Genomic DNA, 27,345 nt, shown 5'->3' with positions numbered 1-27,345 from the left:
GTGTAAGACTGTGTGGGCTGGAGTCCATAGCTTGCCAGATTGGACCTCAACAGCCTGCCCAGACATAGAGTCTTTCAGCTAGGGGGATGGAAAACCTCTGCTCCAAGGACAGTCTGAGAGAGCTGAGATTGTCCAGCCTGGAAAAAAGAAAGCTCTGGAGGGACCTTAGAACTCCTTCCAGTACCTGCAGGGGCCTCAGAGGAAAGCTGGAGAAGGACATTTACAAGGGTAAGGAGTGGTGGGACAAGGGGCAATGAGTTAAATAGGAAGATCAACTCAGGCTAGATAGAGAGAAATTTTTTCTGTTGAAGGTGGTGAGTCACAGCCAGGTGAGAGGCTGTGATCACAAAACCACCAAAAACTAACAAAAAACCCCAAAAGAATGGCAGAAATGAGGCAGGCTGGATAAAGAAAAAAATTTACCAACTTCTTCCTTTTCCAAAGTTTCAAATTCTGCAATTTGGTGCTTAAGGAAAATCTTATGTTCAAATTTGAACATAAGCATTAACTTCTCTTTCAGCTTTGCAAGAGAAACTTCAGCCCTGAAAAACGAAGCAATTAAACTGTAAACCAGTTTGGATCAATAAATACATATACAGTTGTATGTAGACTACCTTTACTTGGATATTAGAGAAAATTTGTTTATAAAAGGTTGCAATGACTGAACAGATTTTTATTCGTTTGATCCTCATTACTTCTATGACAGCAGACGTCCTCAAGGGTTTTTTAATGTCTATTTCAAGATTTCTTTAATTTCAAATGACTATCTGACCTTCTAAACTGTTTCCTTCTCTTCAGCCCTAAAAGGGGTATCATAGAAGAGAAAGTGCAAAAAAATTCTAGTCCATGGAAGCAGCAGATTAAGAGGTCACTCTTGATGATCTTCTCACATGTCCCAAGTGCTTTTTCTCACTGCTGTGGCTGTGCAGGGGCAGCTCTGCCTGCCCAGGGTGTGAGCTCAGTGCTGACATCCTGACTGGGAGGTCTCTGAAGCCTCCCTGCCCTTGTGTTACTGATTTGTGATGCTGGGGATCTGGAGCCACATCAAGAATGCATTTCCTTTACCACTGTTAAAATGAAATGGACTGATTGCTTTCTCTTCTTTCTCACAGATGGCTGTGGGCATAATGAGATTTCCACACTTGGCAAAACCAGTATTTTTCCACCAGGAACAGAAAGTGCTTCCTGATGATTTGTTTGCTGCCACTCTGAAGAAACACAGCATTACACTTTGGATAAAGTCACAGTTTCATGCTTCAATTGGCTCTTCAAAGGCACTGGCCCCTTTCACTTGGAGATGATCAAACCCAATCCTGAGTTTTGCACTCTGGTCAACTCTGTGAGAAAAGCTGATGAAGATCCTGAGGATTGCTAAAAAAAAAACATGGCCAGTCTGGACCTCTGAGCCTACAGGAACTTTCAGTTCTATTCTGGCATGTGTGTAATCCTGTAATAGTCTCCCTCTGAACTTTATTTTTTGATGCTTGCCAAGATGCACCTTCACTTGGAAACATGAAATTTTTAGAGTTTTTAACTATTACAGTTTGGGGTGACAGTAATTAACCACTGGAAATCAATACACTTTTGACTTCCGTGCAAAATTTGTATTTCTTCACTACAAAATAAAAACTACAGCTGTTGGGAAAAAGTCACCCAGCTGCATCTGTGGTGATGAAAAAGACATCACAACTGCTTGATGGTCACTAAGCACAGGGGAAATTTTTCTACAAACCCCTGGGGGTTGCTGGAGGAGCTCTAAACAGCAGTATCCTGCAGATGGAGGAACAGTGATACTGTTTTTATCCCAGTAAGTACTTGCCCTTCGTGTCTCACATTGTTTCCTAACAAAAGTCTATTTTTCCTTTTGATTTCTGACTATTTGTACCTCTTTCTGTCAATTACTCAAACTCTTCTAAGATTTCTTAAAACTACTGCACAAGTAGGCTGGGTTTAAAATGTGATGGTAGTGCACATTTACACATATGGTCCTAGTGGTACACAGCAGTAATTAATAGTGCTAAATGTGTAAATCATCTGTAGCAGAAACAAATAGAATCACTTTTATTCAACCAGTTTATCACAACCCTTATGTTATAAAAATAACTTCATAGTATGTTAAATATTAAATACAAAACAGTTGTACACTGCTCTTAAAATAAAGGAACATTTTGTGTGTGTTTTATGTATGTTCCTATATAAAGCAGCTGACCCAGATCAGTTTAAGACCGTGGGTCTGACTTTACCAACTATATTTAGTTTTTCTTGAGCTGAAGACATATGGAAGGAAAACTACATTTTAAGGAATTCAGCTTCATCTAGGCAAGGCTGGAAACAGTGAGAGTTTCCATGCTGCTTAAGAAGGAAACCAATGCAGGCCTCAATCCATTTTAAGTAGAACACTTGCTAACTTTAAAAAACAAAACCCAAAGACCAGCAACTATTTGGAAGAGCACAGTGGCTCTGAACTATTCACTTGTCTTCCACATCTGCTATCATAGCCTCAACTGCATTCCAGTCCAGCTTGCTGAGGATGCTGCCTGTGCTTTCAGAAGCACTGTCAGTGCTGATGCTGCCCAGAGGAGAGAAGCTCATGCTGTGCACTGCAGAGGCCTGTTGGGGCAAGAGAGGATGAACTGAACATTGTGCTTCGTTCATGGACAGCAGAAATGATCCCACTCTTTTAAAACATGTCCAAATCCAGTTATGTGCCTGATTATTCTGCAACAAATGCAATCTATTTTCCTGTTAATGCCCTCCCGCTGGTGTCTGTTCCTTGGGCAGGCAATGTGCCTCTACACTTGTTAAAAAGAACATTCAATTTCAAGGCTCACAAGAATGACTGCAATTGTAAAAAAAAAACAAAACATGGTTCTCCTGAAGCCCCACCATTTATGCCCCTCTGTATCTATCTCACCCACATATTTTGAATAGAGAACCCCATTTTAAATAAAGCAGAAGTAAACAAAGTGTTAAATGGCAAGTATCAAATAGTTTATAGAATGAGTAGGTACTCTACCTGGAACATGGAGTCAGGAGTATCTTGAAGTATTCTTTGGATATCCTCAGGCACAGTCCAAGGACTCACCACGTCTCGATCAGCGTCAGGATCAACACTCTCCGTCTGAACTGCAGTGGCAACTCGAGGAGGCTTTTGTGTTGAGCTTCTGCTGACTCTGCACTCAGCAGCTGAGGAGAAAACAGGCCAACCATAGCCCTGTAACACTTCTTGCACTTTTCATATCAATCTCTTGAAACTCCTTCAAGAATAGAAGCTTCAGGTTCTAGGAACTGAAGCTGTGTGTGAATCCATGTGAAAACAGCAAGCTCTGTTATCTAGAACTGATGTGGGTTTATGGTGAGAAAAGGCTGCTGGTTCCTTCCAGCCTCCTGCTCTGAACTGCCTTCCCAGGCAGAACACAAAGTGGAACAGGACAAAAAGCACATTGCTTCCTTATTTGGCAGAAGACTAAACTAAAAAAATTCTGAATTTGTGCCTCTTCAGAAGACATGGAACTTTGATGAAACCCGTAGCAGTGATGTGATATAATGGAAAAACAAATACAAGAAGGTGCCAGGAAATCAGAGAAAGATCAACCTGAATACAGAGTTTAAAAAGTGAATATATGGAATGGAGAAAAATTACTTTTCCACATGAGTAGAGGCAATTCAGGAAATGTGTCTTTCTATCATTACTTCTCTCAATTTCCTATACTGCAAGTCAAATGCACTGACCTTTGACTGTCCAAATTATGCCAATAGTATAATTCTGGTGTAAGGCAGAATATAATCAGGCCACAGTATTTCCTAAGTCTCAGACTGATTCACTTCTCATTCTTTGATTAGAAATTCTGCTGCTGTTAACAAGTACTGTATCTGTTAAAGAATTTGATTAGGAACAATCTTTTTTGGATCCAGACTTACAAAGACAGGCATGGGAAAAGTACCACTAAAATCCAAAGGGGATTTTTTGTTAAGCTTAGTCAAATTTTTCTGTGCTAACATGGAATTATGACAAAATGATATATTAGATGGATACTTATAGAGGGATAACAAAGACAATTCCTATTTTAAAGAGCTCAGAGAGTCAGCAGCATAAAAAGGCAAGGGAGAGGCATAATTCTTTTGTCCTGGTCTGCAATTAACTTTCTCTGTGTGGGTTTGAATTGAAAGATAAAAGACTCTGTCCCTCGTGATTTCAAAACACGTGTTTCAGGAGTTCACCAAAACCTAGCACACTTATTTTAGTAATCTTGAAACTGTCACCTGGCTAAAACTATTCAGAAGGTAAACAGAGGCGGTTAAAATATTTCACAAGTTTCTAATTAATAGGATTTTTAAGTGGGGAAAAAAATGAATTTTATTCTTCTAAACAAATGCTGTATCTGCATCTTATTCCCTCCCTGTATTATGCAGCACTATGTCGTTGTTCTGTGTAACTTACAGTGCCTGGACTTAACAGGACCATTTATAACATTTCTCAGTCTTCTTCTGGAGATATTTTTCTGAAGGAGCATACAGGCATTTTCTGTAAAGACAAAGTAAGCATCTTCTTTTTTAAATGCTGATCAAAAATACTCAAAGATGCTTAGAAATTTTTATCTACAAGTTTGCTGCCTGGATTACACAGTACTTTTGCTATGGCAATTTAAACTACCTTGGATTTAAAGAGAAGTGATAAGAAAAGGTAACTCTCATCATTTAGCAAAACAATAGCAGCAGAATTGCAAAAGCCTTAGGACAGGAAGCATTCAGGTTTATAAATCTGACTTTTTACACAGATATCCCTCCCAAAAATTCAGCAGTCACCTGAAGATCCTCTTCAGTATGTGCCTTCATTAAAAAAGTTCTGTTCTTACCCCTGGACTGTGTTAAACCAAGAGCTGGGGTGAAACGTTGAACATTTTGACCAAAGCCAGGTTTGGCAGCAGCTCTGCTCCCTTCCGCCAGAACAGGACTGTTCAGATGCCCTCTGCAACAAGACAAAAAGACCAACACAACAAAGCTTAAATACTTGCTACTGTGTACCATATACCATTCCTCCACACAACTCAGACCTCACAGGGCATATTCAGAAGAGACATAAAAGCCAGAGGAATCACATTCAGCCCAGTGAGCTGAGGACCAGCATCACACACTGCTTGTGGGGCCTGTAAGCCTCACCAGAATCAGAACTGCTGCAATCACAGTGAAGACACATCAAACTGGCTTTACAGAGAGCCACTTTAGATCCAACAAAACTTTAGTGGTAGCTCCTGCCACTTCTAAGTAGATTCCTGCATGATGTTCCTTAGCATGCCTGATTCTGGTTGGGCTGATGCACTTAAACTTCCCTTGGACACACCCAGCAGGCTCTGTACAGCACTGACTACGTGCAGTTTAGTGTTGTATGCTGGAACTGTAACCAAAAAAGGTACTGTAGTGAGAAAGAGAAGCAGAAATATTAAATGACAGGATTACCCTGTAAGTACAAAGTTCTCCCTGTTATTCTGAAAAGCATAAAATTATATATATAGGAAGATAAACTACAATGCAATATACACCTGTATTAGATATATAAACAAGTAGCATTGATACCTTCAAACTGAGTAAATGTATCAGTTCATAACACTCAGATACCCTCATCTCCCCAAAAGGCAATAAGTAAAGTGTGAAAGTAAGAACCAGTAAGATTCTAAGTAATGAAAAATTAAGAAAGAGAACAAGTCTAGAGTTTGCACAGTAGAATTTTTATTTTCTTCTTGCTTGCTCTTAGATGCTCTTCAGGTCTATATTGCTGGTTATAGTCCAATGGCACTCATGGAATCACTAAGGTCTCAGAGGACCTCCAAGATCAAGTACTACCTTTGATGGGATTACAAGCCTGTCAACCAGACCCCGGCCCCGAGTTCCATGTCCAGTCACACCTCCAAGGGATGGTGACTCCACCACCTCCCTGGGCAGCCTGTTCCACCCTGTTTAACCACCCTTGCTGTAAGGGAACTGATGTATGTAGAATGGGTTAGAACACTGCTTACAGCCCAACTCCTGAGTTGGTGCATTCGGTGCTCCAAAAGGCATTTTTAAGGCTCCCTCCAAGATCTGCAGTACTGGTTTTAACAAGCCTGGAACAGGGACTTGAGAGTCCTCTGATCCAGACAAATTGTATCTTTGATTCCACCAGCATATGACTTTTCTCTCAAGCTATTCCTGTCTAAACTTGCTGCAAAATTTAGAGGGTAGTAAAGATACCAGTAGAACAGAGCAGGTTTAATGCTTAGAGCGTTACCCTGTACTAGATGCCATCTTCCTCCTTCTGTAAGCTTGAGCTGATCTTGTGCTGGACAAGGTCCTGTGATTGCTTGCTGGTGATGCCACTGTTTCAGATAACATTTCATTCATCAGAGAAAGTGCCTCTGATACTCTGATTCTGTGATGCTCAGACAGCAGGGCTCTGCAGAGAAATATTACACATTACCTCATGCTGTCACTCACTTCACTGCAGCTGGCCTATGAGTCCTGTAAGGCTACCTGAAGAACATTTTTACAAGATTTCACAGAAAATATACTAAGCCTTTTAAGAGATCATTACCAAAGAGTTACAACATTTCTTTCTAAAGGGCTTGAGAGAATGAATGAGTAAATGTTGGGGAAAGAAAACAAACAATGACATTTGGAAAGCAACAAATATAATCAAAGGATAAAAATGTTCAGAGTTTTCCTAAATGGTAAAGCAAACATGAATTATTTATGCTTTTGGTTGAAATTTCATTCATACCTGAAGTTTCACAAGCAATATAGTTAATCTCTACATCTCAGGACTGGAAAACAAATATAAAAATAAGGATTTAAAAGCAACTTACTTGTCTTTTTCTTCTTTCTTTTTCTGGAAGATTCTAATATCCTTTGAAGTAGGATTATGATGCTGTTTAAGAAAGTATAAAAGTCTTTAACTAATTATGTACTGTGGTCTCATTCCAGTCTCTCACTCTCAAAATGTACTTACTTGACTTGTAAGTCACTGCTTAAGAAATTCTTCAGAAAAAAAACCAATATGAAATCATATGGCCCAACCAGGAAATTCAAGTAAGATCATCTCTATAACTTTCCAGTCTCAAAAAACATACTGAAATCCTGCAGTCACATCTTCCATACCTCATATGCATAAACATTAACATTCCTAAGGAGATGTCCTCACAGTCAAGCTCAAAGTTTCAAATTTCCTCACCTCCAGTTTCCTAAAAATCAGTGGTGTTCCTAATAACTAATATATAAAACAGAACAAGGTTGCACTTTGACCTGCGTTCGCTAGAGTACAATCTGAAGTCTTTAATTCTTCTTAAAAAAAAAAATGCAAACCAAACCCAAACCATCCACTGAAAGCTGAGAATCCCTCCACTAATGATTTCAGGAGAAAAGGCCATAGCAAAAGCATCAAGTGTATATTAATGGGCTGACAACACAGGAAAGCAGGACCCATTTTTCTTAAATCATTTCTCTCCACGCATGTGCAGAAGAACAACCCAGTTCAATTGTTTAATCTTTTAGGGGAAATACTTTATTTCACATAGATCTGTTACTCTTTCTGAAAGTGAATACAGTTGAACTATTTAGTCACAGGGAACTTGTGTATGTTACATATTTGCTGCTTGGGAGTTAAAACAAGTAGAGCTTCAGCCTGCAAGTATTTACAGCACATCCTGAATTCAACAAGTGTAAAGTCTAGGAATATATTTGGTGTTGTTATGTCTCATCTCCTGTAACTCCAGAGCTTCCTGTAACTCAGCCGGGTCTTTTCAGATCCTGAAGGCATCCAGATGGCAAATGCATATTTTAAGAGTAAATACCAATTGGAAAATTGGTCTTCTGAACTGCTTTTGTATGTTTTTTTTTAATTTTCTATTATTTCCAGCACAGAAAAATTTCCAGATCAGGCCACAAATGCATTTTTACTAATAAAATTAAAATGTAAAAAAAATTCTGAGAGTGGACTGTTCATTGAAATCGGCCTCCAACAAAATATTTTGTAAGATACCTCACATATATGGCATATTCTAACATCTCTGCTGATCCCTTATGATTTTCACATGCACGCCAGCGTGGGTGAATGGTAGTGAAGGGCAATGCCCTCAGTGTCCTGCCATGTTTGTAAAGGATGCTGGCATCTGAATGCTGCTTTTTAAATTCTCTCAGAGTCGTGTGGGAAGATGAAACAAGGTGTAAACACATTTTAAGAACTGCTGTAGCTATCACTCCCTGGAAAACACATCTCTCATCAGTGAATGTGGCAGCTGTATCCATCACAGTCGAGGGCCACCTGCATTACTCTGTAACAGCCACCTGCAGCCAATGGTCACCACTGCAGCCTCTGGAGAACAATGGTGTATTTACTTACCTGACACAACTATGGCCAGCTCCAGTAAAATAAAATCATACAAGTAGAAACCCTACATTACAATAGGAAAAAAAAAAACACTCCCAGCCTTGACCTTTTCTAACCTGAATAATCAACACTTGTATAGTAAGCAACAGTTACTCTTCAATACACCTGTTATTCTTACCACATTCTTTCTCAGGTTGAATGGATGATGTTCTTTCTGTCTTTGTTCATCTAGTTTCTTCAAATATTCTTTCATTCTTTCCTTTTGCTTTCTTTTCATCCATGTTTGGATCTCTTTCCTTTCCTTTTCTGTTCTTTGAGAATGCCCAGAACCAGAATCAAGGACCCTGAGGGCAGATGTAAACAGAAAATAATCTAGCACATCCTGTAAATTGCAAACAATGGCAACTACATGATATAACAAAAACATTGAAAACTCTTTAAAATCTTGACACAGCTAGAAGCATAAGTAATGAACAAGAGGGGAAATTTTCTTTTGCAAACTTTTACTAAATAAAATCCTGGCTAAAAAGTAATTTCCAAGACATCTCCTAAAAGTTTTCTTTTACTTGTCAGCTACATTCAGATAATAGAACTAGAGCTTAAACTGGAGGGAATTGTGTCACTAATGCAACAGACTGGTGACCTGAACAGCTGCATTTTTTTGTCTTGTCAGCAATTGATATCAGAAACTGAGGTAGGAAACAGCTGTCACTTTGACCTCTCTCAGGAAAGAACACAGCTGATTTTATAACTGACAGTCAGGAAGGTGTAGAAATCTCCAGCATGGAGGGGAGCATAACAAGCTGGAATCTGGGGCTCGAAATTTCTGAAGCTTCTGTGCCACTGGCAGGAAATTTCTGTTCTGTCTTTCAGAACTGCTTTAAAAGACCTGAAGGTCTGAAGTGAATCTTCTGTATAAAACCAATTGTATAAAACCAGTGCTCCAGCCTATACCTAGCAGAAGAAGGAACAAGCAAATAAGAAGGAAAGAATTTCAAAACCAGAATACTAGAAAACAATTAGTACATTGGACAATAATGACCAGTAGATTTGTGGCAATTACAAGCTCTAATACTAGTCCCATTAACACCAAACCACATACTTGCTCCCATTGTTTACAGGGGGTGGACCACAAGAATAACCAGGGTTAAAATGATTTAAGCAACACACAACAAAAAACAGCCATGGTATTACCTAAAGGTTTTTTTAGCCTGTGTTCTTGCAAAGCCCAGCTCCAGCAGAGAGGTGTCACTTTCTAGCACACGATCATTCACCACATCAGTAACATCACTTGGACCAGTAACTTGCAGGAGATCTTCTAAAGAGCTTGATGTTAGGTAGGAAAAAAAACTGTTACTAAATTAATGTAGAACATTCCTGTAAAAACAACAAGCTAAACCCCTTTCTTTTATACTTAAAACAACAATATCCACGTTGTTTTACATAGAGCCTTTGGACTGAATATTTTTTCCCCACATCTCCACTGGGTTAGTACACTTGAATGACTTTGATGAGGACAGAAGGAGCAAGACCTGATTGTCCCAACAGAGGGACAATCCACAACTGAAATGCTTGAGCTCTGCTGTGGTATGTGAACATGGCTGGCCCGCAGGAGGCTGAGCCTGGCAGGCAGGAGCACCACAGGGTTTGTATTGCTGCCCATGAGGAGATAAGGTTATGGGGTGCTACCAGTTTCAGTGGTACCCTAATCTCAATCACCTTCTGAGCAAGAATCAGTGTCAGTGAGAGCACAGCTTCACCTATATTCTCCCCAATTCTTTCCTCTCTTTCAATCAGTTGCTCCCAGTAAAAAACAAATCTCATAATTTAGGACTGCAAGCCATCAGTGTCTGCTAAAGTTTTGCCTGACAACCCATATTCCACCTTATGTAATTACTTCCTAATCTACTTTAGTCCCAACAACTAGTTCCACTTAAAATACCAGAAAAATAGGATAAATGATTCACTTTACTACTATGCTTCAAGCAAAGAATAGAGATAGGTAATGGAGCAGAATGACTGGGAAGAAAGGAAACCAGCTAGTCTTTTCTACTGGATACAGAAGACTAACAGTAGCTAAAAGTAAAAATATATATTTAAGACAATTTTATTTTATGCATAGGCTCTTCCCAGTTTTGAAATCTTCAGTCTGTTGCTTTACACTTTTCACACAGTAAGACTTTAAAAACCTTCTGGTGATAGCTGGCCCTTTTGGAAAACTACCCAGAGCAGTTGCATGTATTTTGCTGAAAAAGTGGTATGCAAATAGGAGAAATTAAAAACGCACACAGACAAGAGCACCATCTACATTAACAGCTCCAATACTTTTAATTAGTAAAGAACTTTGAATGCTTCTAGAGCTTTTGTGTGAAGCAAATCTAACAGGCACCACCAAAGTCAGAGTAAATGCTGGAAATTAGCTAACAAAAGGGATTTTATTCAGTTTGAAAATAAACGCTTCGATTTTTATAAAGTGCCGATTCCACTCAGTCCCCTTTTGGGTAAACTGTCAATAACACCAGTCCCAAAATACGTACCCAGGACATAGATCTCTGCATATATGAGAGCCTGAAACAGAAACAATCCTTGTTAATAATATCTCTGCACTTTTACACACACTAATCATATGTATGTTAAACAGCCTGTGGGATACAATATAGAAACGTCAATATCAATTGACATTTGACAGTTGACATTAAAAATAAATTAATAATTAATAAATCAACAGCCTGTGAAGCAACACATCATTGACTGCCAGGTGAGCACAGAGGCTCCAGAGAGCATTAATTAACAGCTCCTGGCTTTTGTGGGTAGTTTTGCTAGGAAGATATTGTCACTGTTGACAGTTTTCTGCCATGAACTGGAAATAGTCTGTTCCAATTAATTATACAGTGTTTCTTGGAAAATTAATGATTGACACTTACTTGAGAAATCCAGGTACTCAGAAGAAGCTTGGAATTCAGAAGATGCAACTGAAGAGCAGTATGGTTGTCTTGGAAGGAAGAACACTGCTTCCTCTCCTAAACTAATCTCTCCATCTCAAAAAATTATAGTTGTAACTTAGTATCACCTATAGTTTTCTTAGCTTGGAAATAACAAGTTTATACTTAGAAAACTCTATTACTCTTTTCAAAACTTAACTGAGTGTGTGTACTATTTGAGATTCACTAGTGCTGTATACAGACACAGAAACCATGTTTTAATACCTTTTAAGAGAGATTGTTGTAAATGTGGCTATCAAATGCACATTTACATGTACAAAGCACACACCACTTTTGGGAGCCTGACTGCAAGCAATGCAGGCAATACACAGAGAAAACAATACAACTGCATTTTTAACCTCAGGCAACAGGTTGCTTGCAGAAAGCTTTTTCGTCCTCCTTTTAATGCTACTGTAGTCTTCATAATTGCAAAAATCAATTTACCCTCAGTTTTCAAAATTACTAGACCTCATAAAATAATCTTTTAGGACACAGTAGTTACTGTACAGAGAAATAAACCCATTGATTTTGCCAATGTTGACTGGATTAAACAAAGAGATCACCTCTCTAGACACAGGTAGATGACAGAGATGATCAAGACAGCTTTTGGAGGAAGCTTTGAGTGTTCTGTGATATCACAGTCATTTCTATTCACTTAGGTAAATAAGTACAAATCAGCACAGGATGGGTTTCAGAAACAGAGCCAGTCTTTCAATAACAGTGAATTTGAGTGCAAGTATGATTCAGTACTGAACTGTTTTCAAAACTTAGTGATGCTGTCATGTCATGTAACACATCAATGAAGCCATTCTAAATAATGCAATCTAGAAAGACTCATGCCTGACTTTAATGAGCTCATTCACGTTATGTAACATTCTGTGTAACAGCCATGAGGAAGTACTACAGCATGAAGTAAAGGTTTACTTATTTTTAAAAGATGCAAAGAGGAAAAATATACAATAAAGATTATACCAGAAGGTGACTTCAGGCCACTGGGAAACTTAGAAGCCAAGGCTGAAGAGGCAGAAGAGTGTGCATCCACTGCAGTAGAACTGGGCATAGGATATTTCAAGTTTAAGCTCCCCTTTTGATCATCTATAACATCTTCAAAAATCATGCCCATCAAGTGATCTTCTGATGCTATGGAAAAAAACAAAATTGTACTTAGTGTAGACCAACGGCAAAATGCAATCCTCAAAATGCAGAAACTATCGTATATCTTGGTTAGTGGCATTTTTAATTTATCTGTCACCTACAACAGCCTGGACCTGGATCAGCTGTGCCTCCCCACACAAGGGCACTTCCTGGGCTGTGCTGTGTGAACCAGTCCTGCACACACAAAGAAAATTACTGGACCAGGAGTTGCTCTGGGTGAGTTTAAAGGACATCCTAAATATCGTCTTACGTATGATTACAGATATAGCCATGATTTGATTCCACCACTTGGCTTTGCATTAATTCCATAAGTGGATTAGACAATGTTCTTGGCACGGCCCAGTAGCTATAAGTAGGTACTACATATTTATTTGTTAGATAAACAATAAATTACTCAATACATCTGCTCTAGTAAACAGTTAAGCTGATGTAAGATTTTAATAAAACCAGTAGATATAACTCAATACTCAGATTGGCTACCCTTCATTTTATTTCTTTCTCTGGTATTTTTGGTTCATATTTCAATAATACCTTTAGGGATTGCATTAAATGTCTGTGGTAACTAAAAGTTATTAAATATGCATATTCCATGGTAAATTTATTATCCTTCTGTTAACTGGACACATACCAGCACCAATGACTCCAGCAGCTTCAGAGACTGCAGGATGAGCACCAAGGTCTGAATCAGCAGCCATTTCAAAATCTTCTATCAGCTTCACTAACTGTAAGTGAAACCCAAAAATTAGGTAGTGATACTTCCTTCAAGGTATTTCTGAGACTTACACCACACATATATATGCAAAGTCCATTTTAAATATGTTTTTCTTGTCAGAATCTTTTGAACATTTTAATGCAGTTTTCTGACTGAAAACAAACAAAAATGTTCAGGAATCAAAGTAGCTCAAGTAGATTAATTTCATGTAAGAATTACAATCTTCTGGATACTTAGTTTGAGAAAAATACATACACAAATACATATAAACTCTATTATTTGTTTGAACAATTTTACTTCTACCAATCACATTACGTTTAAAGTAGCTGAAGTTTTCCAATATATATTTTATCTAAAACTCACAGATATTAAAATACTTCCATCGTCTTCAAAAGTCTGAAGTTTCAAACTAGAAAATTAAAACTAAAACTAACCCACAGTGAGACATTTTACTGACCATTAGTCTCAAAAAGAACAAATCTCAAAACTGATAGGTAATACATGAGAAATTATTATAATAGGAATGACCAAGTATGAACTTAAAAAAAAAAGACTAAAAAAAGGGTTTTTCTTTAGGATTTGGCTAGATACCCAGAAGTTTTAAAACCCAAGTGCTATGAAATGCTGAAACAAATACAGGATATATCAAGATTTTTTTTTTTCCTACAGGCTTTAAAAAAAATCTGACTTAAATAACAACCTTGATGAAGAATGTAAGAGATTAAATAAACCACCTTAGTGTAATAACTGTGTGTAAGTGACACAATGAGGTCTTTACATTTCTGTGAATCATAGAATACCATGAGTTAGAAGAGACCTAAAAAATTCATCACAGCCCAATTTTATTTTAATTACATATTCCAGGATTTATAAAGATGGCAAAAATGCAAGTATTTTATGAAATAAATTGGATCAGGCTCCAGAAATAGTCACACAATATTTTGCAGAAGTACAACTGCAGAAGTCTTTGCCAAAAAAGGTCTCCTGCTCAGCCTGAACTCAGTTACACAGAAATTAAGTATGTTCTGCCCATTCACTAATAACATCACCATTCTGGACAACATTTGGTCCATTGTAAGCAACCATGTCAGCCAACAGATTCAGCACTAAATATGAAAGAACACTGTATATACATATATGTAAAACTTGTATTATAACAAAGATAATATTTTTATATATTATACATAATGTTACAAATACATAATAAATATATATATTATATCTATTATTCTCAATATCTTTCAACATATACTAAGCAGATTTGAGAACACATCATTCCAAAATGGAAGTTTTGTCTTTAGTTGAAAAAATAAACTGTTTAAAAACCAACAGTTAGCACTTACCATTTTGCTATTTCTGAAATCCTGCTCCATATTTTCCACTATGTTCTCTAGTACCCGTAACTGCATGTCCATTTCCTTCTGCTTTGTGGAAAAGTATTCTGTTTCAATTAGTTTGAGTGGAAGCCCTGAAGAAGGAAGAGTTCCCCCATCTTCATGTGCTGTGTTCGAAGTTACAATATCTGTAGCAGAATCTGACTTATCTTCCTTTTGCAATTTGTTTGACACATTCTCCTGCTGATCATCTTAAAATAAAATTTAAGAAAAAGAATACACCAGTATCATTAAATAAGCCACAAGCACCTAAATACTGCGTGTAATTAGGCATAAATGTGCCATACCTAATAGGGTGTTTTAGAAGGCAAGAATCAGTACAAAAGAAGTCAAATGTATCAATGTTGATGCTTAAGACTAAAAAACCATGAGGTTCATTTGGAAAGGCTGCAGATTTTCTGTGGGAGTATTAGAACAAAAGAGTATTACTTTTTCTTGGATTTAAAACTGAAATAGTTTACCTTGCTTCTGAAGTGCTGCAGGTGGAACTGCATTAGTAACAGAAGCTGCTGTGCGATGAAGTTTTGCAGTAGATGGAATTTCAAGCTTCTCATTCTGCTGTTCAGCAGCTATCTCTTCTGCAGGCTCAGGTTTTATGGGCAAATTGCTAAGGATGTCACTGTCTTCAATGTCAATCACACTGATATATTCCCGTTTATGCTAAACAACAACATAAGGAAGAATTATACAGTATGTGTTTTGAATGGGCTGCTTGTAGTGCATTGTTCACCATTTCCTGTGTTTAGCTCTTGATATTTGTAGATGAAAGGTTTTTTGTTTTGGGAAGAAATTAAATACAATCTTCCCTACCACACTACACAACTGATTCATGCAGATACAAAGAACCTAAATTCATCAAGACAAACAGTATACATAAATGCATTTAAGCCATATGTACATTAGATCACTAACCAAATCAGGTGCATCTGACAGAAGGGATGGCAAAGGTTTCTCATTCACTTCAGTGGGGAAACTCAGGTTTAAATACATGTCTGGCAGTAGTATTTCAGAGGAACTGGATGATTCTACAAGGAAATAATAATAGTCAGTATTATATTTACAGTAAAAGACACAAAAACTTCAGACTATTAAGACACAGCTCTGCATTCTCCAGAAGATAAGAAAAGCTTTGACTAAGCTACCATCTAGATTGCTATTAATATCTAAGTCCCTCCTACTTAGGTAGAAAAAAATCTGCATCTTTACTTAATCCAAAGAAATTAGATTACTTCAGCTAGAAACCTCTAATGAAACTATCCGCAAATGAGTCATGTGATGTAGTAAAATTATCTTCAAATAAAAAAACATTGTTGAATTTTACAATAATGGAAAAATTAGTATGCTCTCTTGGTACCACAGGGAAAATAGTTTGGTACTGAAATCTATGTAATTTATGGAACAATGCTATTGCAGCTCAATTTCACATGATCTGTTATAACATCCCTCTGATCAATTTATTTGGTTTACATTACAATAAATGTAAAGATTAAATGGGCACTAAAATCAAGCTAAAATCCACAAAATAAGGTTTCAGAAAGTCAGATCAATTAGCATGTTATTTGCACCCTGCATAAAGCTGTCTCAGGTACAAAACCCATGTTAGAACAGTAACACTTTTATAGACTTCCCAAACAACAAATGAACTGGAGAAAGACTGCAGCCACACCTGACACAGGAACAGACATGACCAGCTCGTTTTCTTGAACTTTGGAAACCTCATTTCCACCACTGATCTCATGATCCTGATGTGATTTGAGCTCTTGATTGGAAAAAAAAAAAGACCAGAATGCATTAGTTTAAGTAAAGATACCAATGGCATTATCTGAGTGTTTCTGATTTGCCAGTGCACAAACAAAGAAAACTGGGGGAAGAGGCAAGGAAACAACTTCAGTCAAGTGTGAAACATTGTCTAAAATGCATTTGGAAAAAGTCAAGTTAAGTTAAAACAAGCTTTCAGAGAAAGTCACAGCAGAAGTGACTTACAGAAAGCATGAAGAGACTCTTACATAATTGTGTCAGTAATAGTTTTAATCATAATTATTTTAACTACTGCTTCATAATTTATATTCTGTTGTTTTCTGGTTTAATTCTTTTTTAAACAAGAAAACTGCATAAAAAACTGCTTCCCCTTTACAAACTTGCTGCATTTTGAAAACTAATCAAATAGCACAACTAATCAAGAAGCAACACCAGAAACAGTTGGTTTCTGTAGATCACCTGCGTTGCACTTACCTGGGTTAGTATTTGTACTTGCATCTTGAGTTTCTGCTGTTTTTTTTCCTACAGAAGCCAAATAGTGTAGATCTGCTGAAGTAATAGTTGCTTTATTCATTGCATCTAGAATGTGACAATACAAAATATGTGTCTATTACTGATAAAAAAACTAGATATCTTTGAAAGCAATGAAACTAACTCACAACTGTAGGCTCCAACATTTTCTAAATTGTATTTATAACAGATAATTTTAACTTTCTCTAAGCATATCTCATAAATGATTCCAAGAAAAGTTCATGCTACCAACTTTATGTGAACAAACAAGTGACACAATGTTACATTGAGTTGAAACCAAGATTCAGTTTAGATATGTGATTTTAAATTAAATATTTTAGCATGCTGAACAGTAACAGTCTGCTTCACATTCTAAAAGGAGGGGAAGAACATTTATCACATGTATGTCTTCATTTCTTTATTGTTGCTTCTACAGAGTTTGCATTTCTTTAAGGCCAAATTTCAGAGAAAGAAATGCATTTTGTCCTGTGACAGAACTGAATATTGTCATGAATTAACACAGTATATAAAGAAGGAAATCCTTCCACAGGCCTGGTCTTCATATTGCATGCTAGAAACATTGCATGCATTGAGTTTCTTTTACAAGAGCCCTAAATTTTGTATAATTAGAATACGCAGGCAAATAATGTTGGGATAGTATCTTTTTAAAATGCATAAAAAATTTAGGATTGGAAATGTTTACAAATTATTTTGATTAATCCTATGAACATAAATCACTGTCAACCACAGCTAATTAAATTAACTTGACATACTGCTATTATTTCATTAACTGTATTGTTTAAAAACAGAAATACAAGATTACAATTCGTTTTGAAGAAAAATTAAAATACTCCTAAAATTTTGGGGAAAACTATTATGAATCTTCAGATAATTTGCACAAGATTCTAAATTTGCCTGCACCTCTCTTCATACCAATCCCAAAAGAAGCGAGTGTGTCTCAAAAATTCTGGACACCTATTGTACATCCTGAAAGGTCTGGGGAAAGATCCCATAAGACAAAAAGCTCTACTGCACGCAGACCACATCATCCTAGTTTTTAACATGTAGATTATTGTAGACTTTTACTGTGAATTCTAACAGACTAATGCTGCTTGATTTTTTTTATTTGAGTACTCAAAGCACTAAAAAGACTTGTACTTGCCCATTGACATGAGAAAACCATCTTGAACGTAAGATGTCAATTTTGGTTGGTGAGCCTAATATACGGAAAAAAAGAACCATCTTTAAAAATAGTTCCAGTGCAGATTAAAGGCTTTCTTGGTGATGTTAACTATCCAATATACCTCATACGAGTAATGACTTGGGGAAAAAAAGAAATAACTGTCACTTACTTTTCTCAACACTTGTTTTAATTCCTCTGATCTATTCCAACTTAGTGGAATTTACTGACTATGTAACATTCTCTTAGGTACCTAAAGGTGACATGCAGTAACATAAATTCCTTATTCCTCTTTGAGTCTATCCTACCCCTGCTGAACCCTGAACATCTCCAGGTCTGGTGAGGGTCTCCAGCTGCTGTGCTGCAGTTAAGTCTCAGAGAAAGTATGGTATGGACCAGAAACACAGCTCTGGGTAGTGATCCAGCATTAAACTGGTAGTGTTCTAGCTTGAAATTTGGTACTTGTGAGGATAACCCCCAAAAGATATCAAAAAGGCCTAATCAGAGCCCCGCTTGATGAAGACTTTCTTTTTTCAGAGTCTGGACTGAGACAAACCTGAGATTCCAATGCTGCACATCCTTACTCTTATATTGTCATACAGCCAGGCCCACATGGAAAGAATAATGCCTGGGTCACTTTGTCACTACTAGGAAAAATTTTTTTTTTTCATTTTTAACATTTTTATAGGAATTTACTACAAATGTACATGCAGACTTATAGCCTATCAAAACAAGTTCACATACCAGAAAAAAACCAGCAACCCTGGAACCTTTTATAAAAATCAATCTCCAGTTTAGAGAAAATGAAAGTATATGAATTAAAAATATGCATACTGTTTGTAGGCTAGAGCCTGGAAGAGAAGTATATTATTGTTTGGTTTATATTTTTCTCATTTCTTTTCTGCTAATACCTGAGTGGAAAAGGTAAAAAGAGCTAAGAAAAAACCATAATTCTATACCCCAGTCTCTGATTCAGAAGGCACTGCTGTGTCACTAATATTGATGATGGAGTCATCTGGACGGAAGGACACGCTTGGTTTCTTCTTTTCCTCCTTCTCTTTCAGTTGCTTCTTACTACGCCTCTTTTTACTGTCAATATATTAATGACAGGTAAAGAGTGAGAAGTGCTCTGAAATAATAACAATACCTATCATTGTTTTCTAGGAAAGATTACTATTAAGAAATAAACACTGAAATAAAGATTGGAAAGATCAACAGCTGCTGCATATAGATCAGTTCAAATCACAATTTCTGCCTTCTTGAAAACTACTTGAAAATGTTGTAGGAACCCATAGAAATACCAGCAATTACACTAAAATCTATTCATTGTCTAATAGGCTATTTATATTAAATATAACAAACATCATAATATTTCACATCTGTATCTTGTGTATAATTAATAATTACTACACAAAATGCCCATAAGGAATCTATAAGAAGCAAACTTCAATTACACAGCAGTAATTTTCTAATTACTAGGTGACAAATAGATTACAAAACAGCAACTATAGCTTCTTTAATATGCGGCAAGAAGATTATATGACAGCAACTACAGCTTTAAGCACTTCCATAGATACCATTAAAATGTATTCTAAACTCTATCTGCAGTTACTTGTGTAGCAAGTTTTCACTTCAATAGTGAAAAACTCGTCTTGAGCCTCTGCTCCAAAATGACACAACTGGAAGAAACCAAGTATTCTATTCCAGAACATTCTATCAGCATTCTATAAGAACTGAGCAAAGATATGTAAGCAGCTTAAACATCTGTTTCACTGTTTGTGAAATCAATTAACATCAAATAGATCAAATTTGGTAAGTTATTTATAACATACCTAGCAAAAAAACCACCACCAACAAAGGATCAGCAGGAATTTTGTTAAACACTGTCTCTATTAAAAAGAGTCTACATATTTAATTATATTGAAAGACCACATAATTCTTTCTTTCTTGAAGATGACAGTGACAATATGCAGCCCAGATAGCACTGCTGTCTAATATTCACTGTGTAAGGAGTGAGCATTTCATTAAGAGTGAGCATTTCATTAAGAGTGTATAGCAAACATTCAGAAGACAAGACTTCAAAACACAGATAGTGGAATGAAAAACATTCCCTCTTGAATCTTCTTCCTATCAATCTCCTAAGAGCAAGAACCCCTCACATCCTAATGACACACTTCTGCTTTACTAACATTTGCTATTTTACTCTCTGCTGAGAGAATACACTCCCTCTGATGCCAAAGCTAGAAGGTACAAGTTACCAGTTAGTCTGTCAAAATGAAGTTCCACTTTAAAAATCTGGCTTGCCTTTTTCTTTTGTTCTGCACATCTCTAAGTTCAAATGGTTCAACATCAGTTCTTAGTAGCTGGATAGGTTTGGTTTCGTCTTGTCCAAAGGAACTACTGGGCACAGAATGATGCTTGTGGCGTTGCTCAAATGCAATGAGATCTCGAAGTGGGATGAGATTTGGTGCCTAAGAGGATTCAGAAAGAGAGAAAGACAGAAAATGGGGAGGGGAACTCCAGTCAGATTGGATGAAGAAAGTAAGTCCAGTTGGGATTTCAGTTACACAAACAAAACTCCTGTAAATTTTGTAAAGAATACGGAAATGGAGTATTAATAGCATCAGAACAGAACCTCTGCCAATATGTACATGTGTAAACTATTTTCTGAAAATTCATACCTTTTAATGAAAACTCATTAAAAGATATGAATTTTCTCCACAGAACATATTTCACTAATATTTGTATTTCTTATGTAGGTAGTTCAGGGTGAAGTTAGGAACCATCCAATGTAGAGATGAACTGAAGAAGCAACCTTTCAAGGTAAAGCATTTCCATTCTTCTCAAATGGGATATGCAAGCATGTAAGTCTATAAGAAATAACATTTTTCAAAACATCAGGTATTCAGCATTTATAATATTTTCTTACCAAGCCTTTTACCATTCCATTTCTGCCCTGCAAAACAGGATTTTTCACCACATTCTGGTTTTGTAAGTAATTCTATTATAATCTCTCTAGGAAAAAACCCTATTTTTTTACTGTACAGATATTGTCCAGTATTTTAGATAGTAAATTCTTCAAACTCATTACCAGTGGGCTGAACATTGATGAACTATGGAATGTAGAATCAATCTAACGTAGTTATAAACACTTTCAGGCTTGCAGTCTGCCTCATATTGACATGTCAATAAGCAGGCACCCTTAGTTCTATATCCCTCCTGGCATCTGTGCTGAACAATTTCAAATTCAAAGTCTGTAAACATGAAATTACTTGTGATGACCAAAAAACCATGAAACTGACAAAACATTACAACTTAGAAAAATATATTATTAAAATCCAGTACCTTCTTCTTCTGAGGTAAATTAATCTGAAGTAGGGACATTCCTGCATCCCACTGTGTTTCTCTGGAGTCAGCGTCCTTTGCAGCAGTTTTAACAGGTATTAAAGTAGTAGTGATTGGCTGCCTTACAGCTGGTGGAACTCTAGGTACTGGGTCAAGTTGCAAGTGCAACAGGGGAATAGCAGCCAGGTTCTGAGTGCTTGGTGCTTTGAACATATTCACATTTTCAGGGAACTGTGGCTGAGGTGAATCTTCTTGCTGTCCTTCATACTGATCTGAATTCAGATATTTGGGAGGACCCTCACGCACTGTGTCTGCCCATCTCTCCTTTTCCTCATGCTTTTGTCTTGAAATCTCAGGGTTGTATCTACTTTGGTGGAAATCTTCCTCTGCCTTACTCTTTCTTGGTGCATATGATGACTGATGGTCCCATAAGGAATCTGATGAACTCCAAGCTACTCGAGGTACTGAGGGTGGCCTGGAAAATGCTGATGACATTTCTGTTGGATGTAAAAATGCTGGTTTGATATGACAACTTGATTCCAGCTTAAGCAAAGGAAATCCATTTGAGTAACTAATATTTTTTTCAACAGGGATAAGCTTCACTTTTTTTTGGATGCCTGAGGAAGGAGCTAGGAGATGAAGTGGTTTAGTAGGCACTGAAGAATGCAAATCGTGGGATGGTGACATTAATCCTGTTTCCTTGCTGTTGCTTTCAAATAATGTCAAAGAGGCACTCTTATCCAGATAATTCTAAATGAGAAAAGCAAACAAACCAGTACTTACATATCAACCATGCACTAAATATGCACAAAAATAGTTCTGTCTACACCAATCACTACTGACACATTTCCTAACTCAACAGGATAGATAACATACCAGATATACTGAACAGTCTTCATAAACCATGCTTTGATATACCTACTTTTATTTGACTATTGTTGCTTTCATCTTCTGCACTCTTCCTTGGCTGAAAAACAGAGCTCTCTTGACCAGTTTTTCCCTTTCCTTCTTGAGTGGGCACTTGTGTTTTCAGAGAAGCATTGCTTTCAGCAGTGTGTGCAGGCTGGCTCCCTGCCAGCTGAACCAACCGATGCTGCTGTAATACTTGTTGCACATTTGGCACATTGGTAAAGGATGACTGCACTAATTGCATTAAACTCATGAAGTTGATCTGCTGGAGCTGAATACACACGTGAACAAAGTTAACAATACCAATAACTTTAACAGAAATCTTAGGAAAAAAAATGTCTAGGCTATCTTACAGCTGTTCACTATCACAAAACAGACAACATCCCAATAATGGGATGATTCAATAATGATTAATTTGTATAATTGTTTACTGTTTTGGACTTCCTTGTAAGATAGAATACATACCTGCCACAGACAGGTTACGCTAAAGCAAAACAAATATCTTCAATTTTTTGTGAAGTTTCAATAAATGTAAAGTCACAGAAAATTGGCTCAACATACTACCACCACTTAAATCCTAGCACAGTTGAAAAGCTATTACAGCATCAGAATTTTTCCAGGTGTAAACTACTGAAGGACATTGACTGATGTGAGCTAAAACACACTCAAAGATCTCTAATTATATCACATATTTTCTTGAATTAAAAGCAAGAGTTAAGTCTAAAATAAGTTTCACAGTGGCTAACATGGAATCAGAAATCTCTTTAAAGAACAACCTGTCCTGGTTTTGCACTGGAGCTATCCACAGAAGTGATTTTTTCTTAGAGGAGCTGCTGAGAGCTTCCTCTGTGCCTAGCAAAACCAATCGCTGGCTAGCTTTGAGAATAAGAATATTAATGAGCCAATTAAAAACTAGACCTGCCTCTGTGAGCATACATATAAAAACAAACAAACCCTGGGAATTCTCTCTTTCCCTTCTGGCCTGGCAACAGGTAGCAAGGCTGGCCTGGCCCTGTCTCGGCTGGGCCAGGCCGGGCAGGCTCTGCTGCAGGGCCTGGGGCAGGCCTGCTCGGCCTGGGGGGACTCGGGGGAGGGCTGGGCCAGGGCCTGGGAGCTGCCTGGCAGAGAGAGGGAGGCCTGCTGAGTCCTAGCCTGGCTTCTGAGATCCCAGCGTGGCAGCCAAAAAAACCCCTAGAGGCAGCTCTGTAGTCCACAGAGAGAGCAGCAGGGGATGGAAAACAGCCATGCAGCCAGAGTGGCTGCTGCCGGTCTGATCTGGGCCCACTGAGATTTTGACACAGCCCCAGTGCAGCCTGAAACCCATCACTGTGAGTGCTCTGTCACCCCTGGCAGGGATCACATGAGCATCTGCTGGGCCCAGGTGAGATATTAACTCTTCTAGAGCATAGATAAGACTTGCAGACCTTCAATACTCCCTCGGGTGAGAGAAAAGGAGAGAGTAAAGACAGGTAGTAAACAACATGTGACATGAAGGTCAGTAAGAAGGAGTCAAGTCCCAGATTAGAGGGTTGAGGAGATGCCTCAGGTTTGAGCTGAAATCCTCTTGTAAGGCTGTGGAAAAGATATAATTGATGCATCAGACTCTTTTTCCCTGTAACTTACTGAAAATATGGGGGCATGAAGTGTTCAAATTGTAGGCACAGATATATTTTAAAGCAAGCAGATGTTGAAGTAGTTGTGATCCCAGGAGAAGTCTGAACAGAGATAGAAAAGTGTGCCCCAAGGGAGAGAAGAATATCTCTGTTCCCAGAGATGATGATCTCAGAGACAGACAAAGATAACCTTCGCTCCTGAACCCCGTCAGTTGACATGGCTCATAAACACAGTGTGGGAAGGCTGCAAAAGATGGGAGGGACTCCACGATTGCAGATTTCCAAATGGCCACTATTCGTGGACATTAAGAGCCATTAGAGAACTGTTTCTTGTGGAGAAGTCTATGGCATAGCAAGGGCAACTCCCCTCCCTAAGTGAACAGAAGAAAGACTACTCTAGAACCGAATGAATTGTTTCTGTACTTTGTGAGTGAGCAAGAAAAGGTTGTAGGGGGAGGAGAAATGTTCAAAAGGTTTTACTCTGATTCTTCTTATTCTTTCTTTGAGTTACTATCAATAAAATTTTCTTTATAACCTTTTAAAGTTTTGAGCCTGCTTTGCCTTCCTCTTAATCCTATCTCACAGAAGGAAATGAGTAAGTATATTCTAGTGGGTACACTGGCATTTAGCCAGCACTGAACCAACCACACACAGAAGGTCCTTAAAACAGTAACTATTTCTATTTTTCTAACAACATGGTATCAAGAAAACTACTTAAAATAATTAGAGGCTCTCACCTGAACTAATTTAAACATTTCATCTTGCAGCATCTGCCTGACAGTTTCTGATGTGCTTGCTTTCTCTTCTCTAGGGACTTCTTCCTTGACTTCTTGCTTCTTTGCAAAAACAGAAGTATGGGAGGCAAGACTTGACACAGTCGACACAGCAGTCTCAGAAGGCTGAAAATCACTTACAGTGTCTGCACTACTTAAGAAAGAAAAGAACCAACTATGAAAAACATTCAGAATTCAAAACACCTCCATAAGGTTGTCTTAAATCAATCCAGAAAAATTTTAAAGATACCTGTGTATTTTAAAAACATAATTAATTTGTAGGAGCAACTGAATAATTAACAGCAAGTACACAATCTTGACCAGAGAGCATATAGGACATTTTTCCTAATACTTCTTAAAATAGTGAATGAGAAACAGTTGTAAAGATGTAATTCTATCTAATTTTGTAGCCACAAGTGTATCTAAAATATTATTATCACTAGACATACAGGCAGAAAAAAATGATTTGACAAAAAAGACAGAAAAAAGGCCTGGTTAGTCATAAAGACAAACAGCTGATGGAAAATGAAGAGGGACATTTTTAGCTGAAATAAGGAAGAAGGCGGATTCATTTTGACATAAAGTAATGTTCAAGCAAACTGACAGGCTGATGAGTGGTGGACGAATTCATAATCGGTATCAGAATAGGCTGATGCTTTTCTTTTAGTTTTTCTTAACAGAAAAAGGGGAGGTGTTTTATGGCACTAAATAGTTTATTTAGTTGTGGTTTTTGCACTGGATGTTTGGTAATTTCCACTGATCACATGGTCTTTCCCCCCAGAAGCCCTGGTGGTAATGGTTTGTCCCAGGTGTACTCCTCTCCTCACCCCTTCCTCACTTGTATCACATTGGGTGTGGTCCTCTTCCTCTGACCCCCATTCCCCTGGGTTTAAAAGTCACCCACCATCAGGCATTTGCCCTCTTTGTCTCCTGGGACACCACTCTCTTAATTATTTTTTAGCCCAGAGGAGAAGAGCGCCTCACATCTTTTACTTTTGTCCTTGTAAAGGCTGCAAGGGGCCAAGTGTCCAGAGATAGCTGGGTCGGACCCGAACGGCCCCAGGAGAGCTCAGCCTTTTACAATGTTCCTTTAGATATTTGGGCTTAAAAAGTAACAAGATTTCAGAGTAATGTATTGTACCTGTTACTCCAATTTTAAATTATTTTCTTTACATTTTCCCACAGTGATAACAAGATATTTTAGCTGGTAAAGTATATTAAGTACATTGATTCCTTACAAGAAGAGAGGGTTAGGATTTACATTAAGCTATGAAGAAACTGAAGGATTTTACTCGCACCAACAGAAATCAACCCAAAAGACATTTCTCTGTTTAAGAAAAATGCTGACATTGCTATGGATACAGGCAACCCTTAGAGAACATCTTACAATTGTACAGAATGGCCTCCAAGCATGTGAACAAACAGGATCCTAAAGAAATGAATACTGAGTAGTTTTGGATATGTAATATGTGTGAAGGGGCATATGAAATCTTTAGAAAGGCAATTAGAATGCGCAAGCATGACTTGAAATGCCAAAAGTTTGAGTAAATTTTTTTTTAAGAGTTGGCATGAGAAACTCAAGAAGGATGAGAAATTAGAGACACATGAAAATGCAGCCCAAAAGTATGTGTAGTTCATATTTTCCTCTAATCTGAAAAAAGCCCCATAGAGGACTGTTCCAGAACTGAAAACCTGAGAATGACTCCTGACTCCTTTTCCCAATTCCAACATTCTCTTTATTTTGTATATATTTATGTAAATCTATTAGTTGCAGTAGGATAGCTGCATTTTAATAATTTTAATGAAAATGTATATAAGTTAGAATATTATTGTTCAGGTGTTCCATATAATCAAGTATCTTCTATAGTAATATTATATAATGAATTCTGTCCAGAACCAGAAAACAAAACTATCATGTCTCCTGAAATCTGGTAGCTCTGAATTAACATTTGAGTCACGCGATATCCCAGACAACACATGAGAGTATACAATCCACAAGGATTATAGTACAAAAAAGTTCCAGAAAAAGCTATTTAGTTTGTAAGTACAATACACTCTATCTGCAAATATTTTGCAGTCAAAACTACACATCACATTACTTCAAATTAAAAATATTGTTTTATTGCATAAAACAGCATAGGTTTATCTTACCTAGGAACTTCTGCATCTTGTTTTAAAGAAAATGAGTGGGAAAGGGTGCTAGTAACAACCTCAGTCCTACTATAAAGAGAGAAAAAAATAGCATTGCAAATACTACAATAATTTGTTATGCTGTTGTTATGTTTGTTTCCATTTTATGTACATGTATGTATATAAATATTCACATAACCTCCTGAAGAAGTATTTTAATTAGTATGAGATAAAGTACCTGAAAGCCACCTGATGAAAGCTATAAAGATCTGCATTGCTTCAATTACTGCATTACACTGCAATCTGAGCTGGCAAATATTGACATTCATGTTTTGTCTCCCCTAGCAATCAGAAACTGACTCAAACAAAAACACTGAAAAAGTTCCAGCTATTCAAGACAGCAGGCAAAGAAAAGGCTGATTCTGGTAGAAAAAGGAAGAGAAAATCCAATTTAACTAATACCGTTAATATCACTATAATCTGCATCTCTAGAAGAGAAAAAACAATGCCATAATAAATTCTTGAC

General features: G+C 37.4%; 1 protein-coding gene across 3 annotated transcripts in view; it reads right to left on the bottom strand.

The window, feature by feature from the left end:
• Positions 1-545: 545 nt before the first annotated feature.
• Positions 546-27,345, bottom strand: part of CPLANE1 (ciliogenesis and planar polarity effector 1) — a 61,406-nt gene continuing 34,606 nt past the window's right edge. For 2 of the 3 annotated variants that reach the window (XM_030968471.1, XM_030968473.1), the window contains exons 32-54: positions 26,841-26,909; positions 24,654-24,843; positions 22,317-22,574; positions 21,395-22,144; positions 20,354-20,520; positions 19,009-19,138; positions 18,032-18,086; positions 16,834-16,938; positions 16,268-16,360; positions 15,514-15,626; positions 15,063-15,261; positions 14,551-14,792; positions 13,124-13,217; positions 12,313-12,480; positions 10,897-10,927; positions 9,554-9,685; positions 8,538-8,703; positions 6,840-6,901; positions 6,266-6,430; positions 4,857-4,969; positions 4,442-4,525; positions 3,017-3,186; positions 546-2,610 (exon numbers count right to left, since the gene is read on the bottom strand). In XM_030968471.1, coding sequence (XP_030824331.1) covers positions 2,470-2,610; positions 3,017-3,186; positions 4,442-4,525; positions 4,857-4,969; positions 6,266-6,430; positions 6,840-6,901; positions 8,538-8,703; positions 9,554-9,685; positions 10,897-10,927; positions 12,313-12,480; positions 13,124-13,217; positions 14,551-14,792; positions 15,063-15,261; positions 15,514-15,626; positions 16,268-16,360; positions 16,834-16,938; positions 18,032-18,086; positions 19,009-19,138; positions 20,354-20,520; positions 21,395-22,144; positions 22,317-22,574; positions 24,654-24,843; positions 26,841-26,909 — 3,697 coding nt within the window. In that variant the 3' untranslated portion in view covers positions 546-2,469. The remainder of the gene's footprint in view (positions 2,611-3,016; positions 3,187-4,441; positions 4,526-4,856; positions 4,970-6,265; positions 6,431-6,839; positions 6,902-8,537; positions 8,704-9,553; positions 9,686-10,896; positions 10,928-12,312; positions 12,481-13,123; positions 13,218-14,550; positions 14,793-15,062; positions 15,262-15,513; positions 15,627-16,267; positions 16,361-16,833; positions 16,939-18,031; positions 18,087-19,008; positions 19,139-20,353; positions 20,521-21,394; positions 22,145-22,316; positions 22,575-24,653; positions 24,844-26,840; positions 26,910-27,345) is intronic. The other variant, XM_030968472.1, reaches the window with a different exon arrangement.

This window comes from Camarhynchus parvulus, chromosome Z (assembly GCF_901933205.1).
Source record: "Camarhynchus parvulus chromosome Z, STF_HiC, whole genome shotgun sequence".
Classification (NCBI taxonomy): domain Eukaryota; kingdom Metazoa; phylum Chordata; class Aves; order Passeriformes; family Thraupidae; genus Camarhynchus; species Camarhynchus parvulus.
This window is presented reverse-complemented; position numbering and strand designations above follow the sequence as displayed.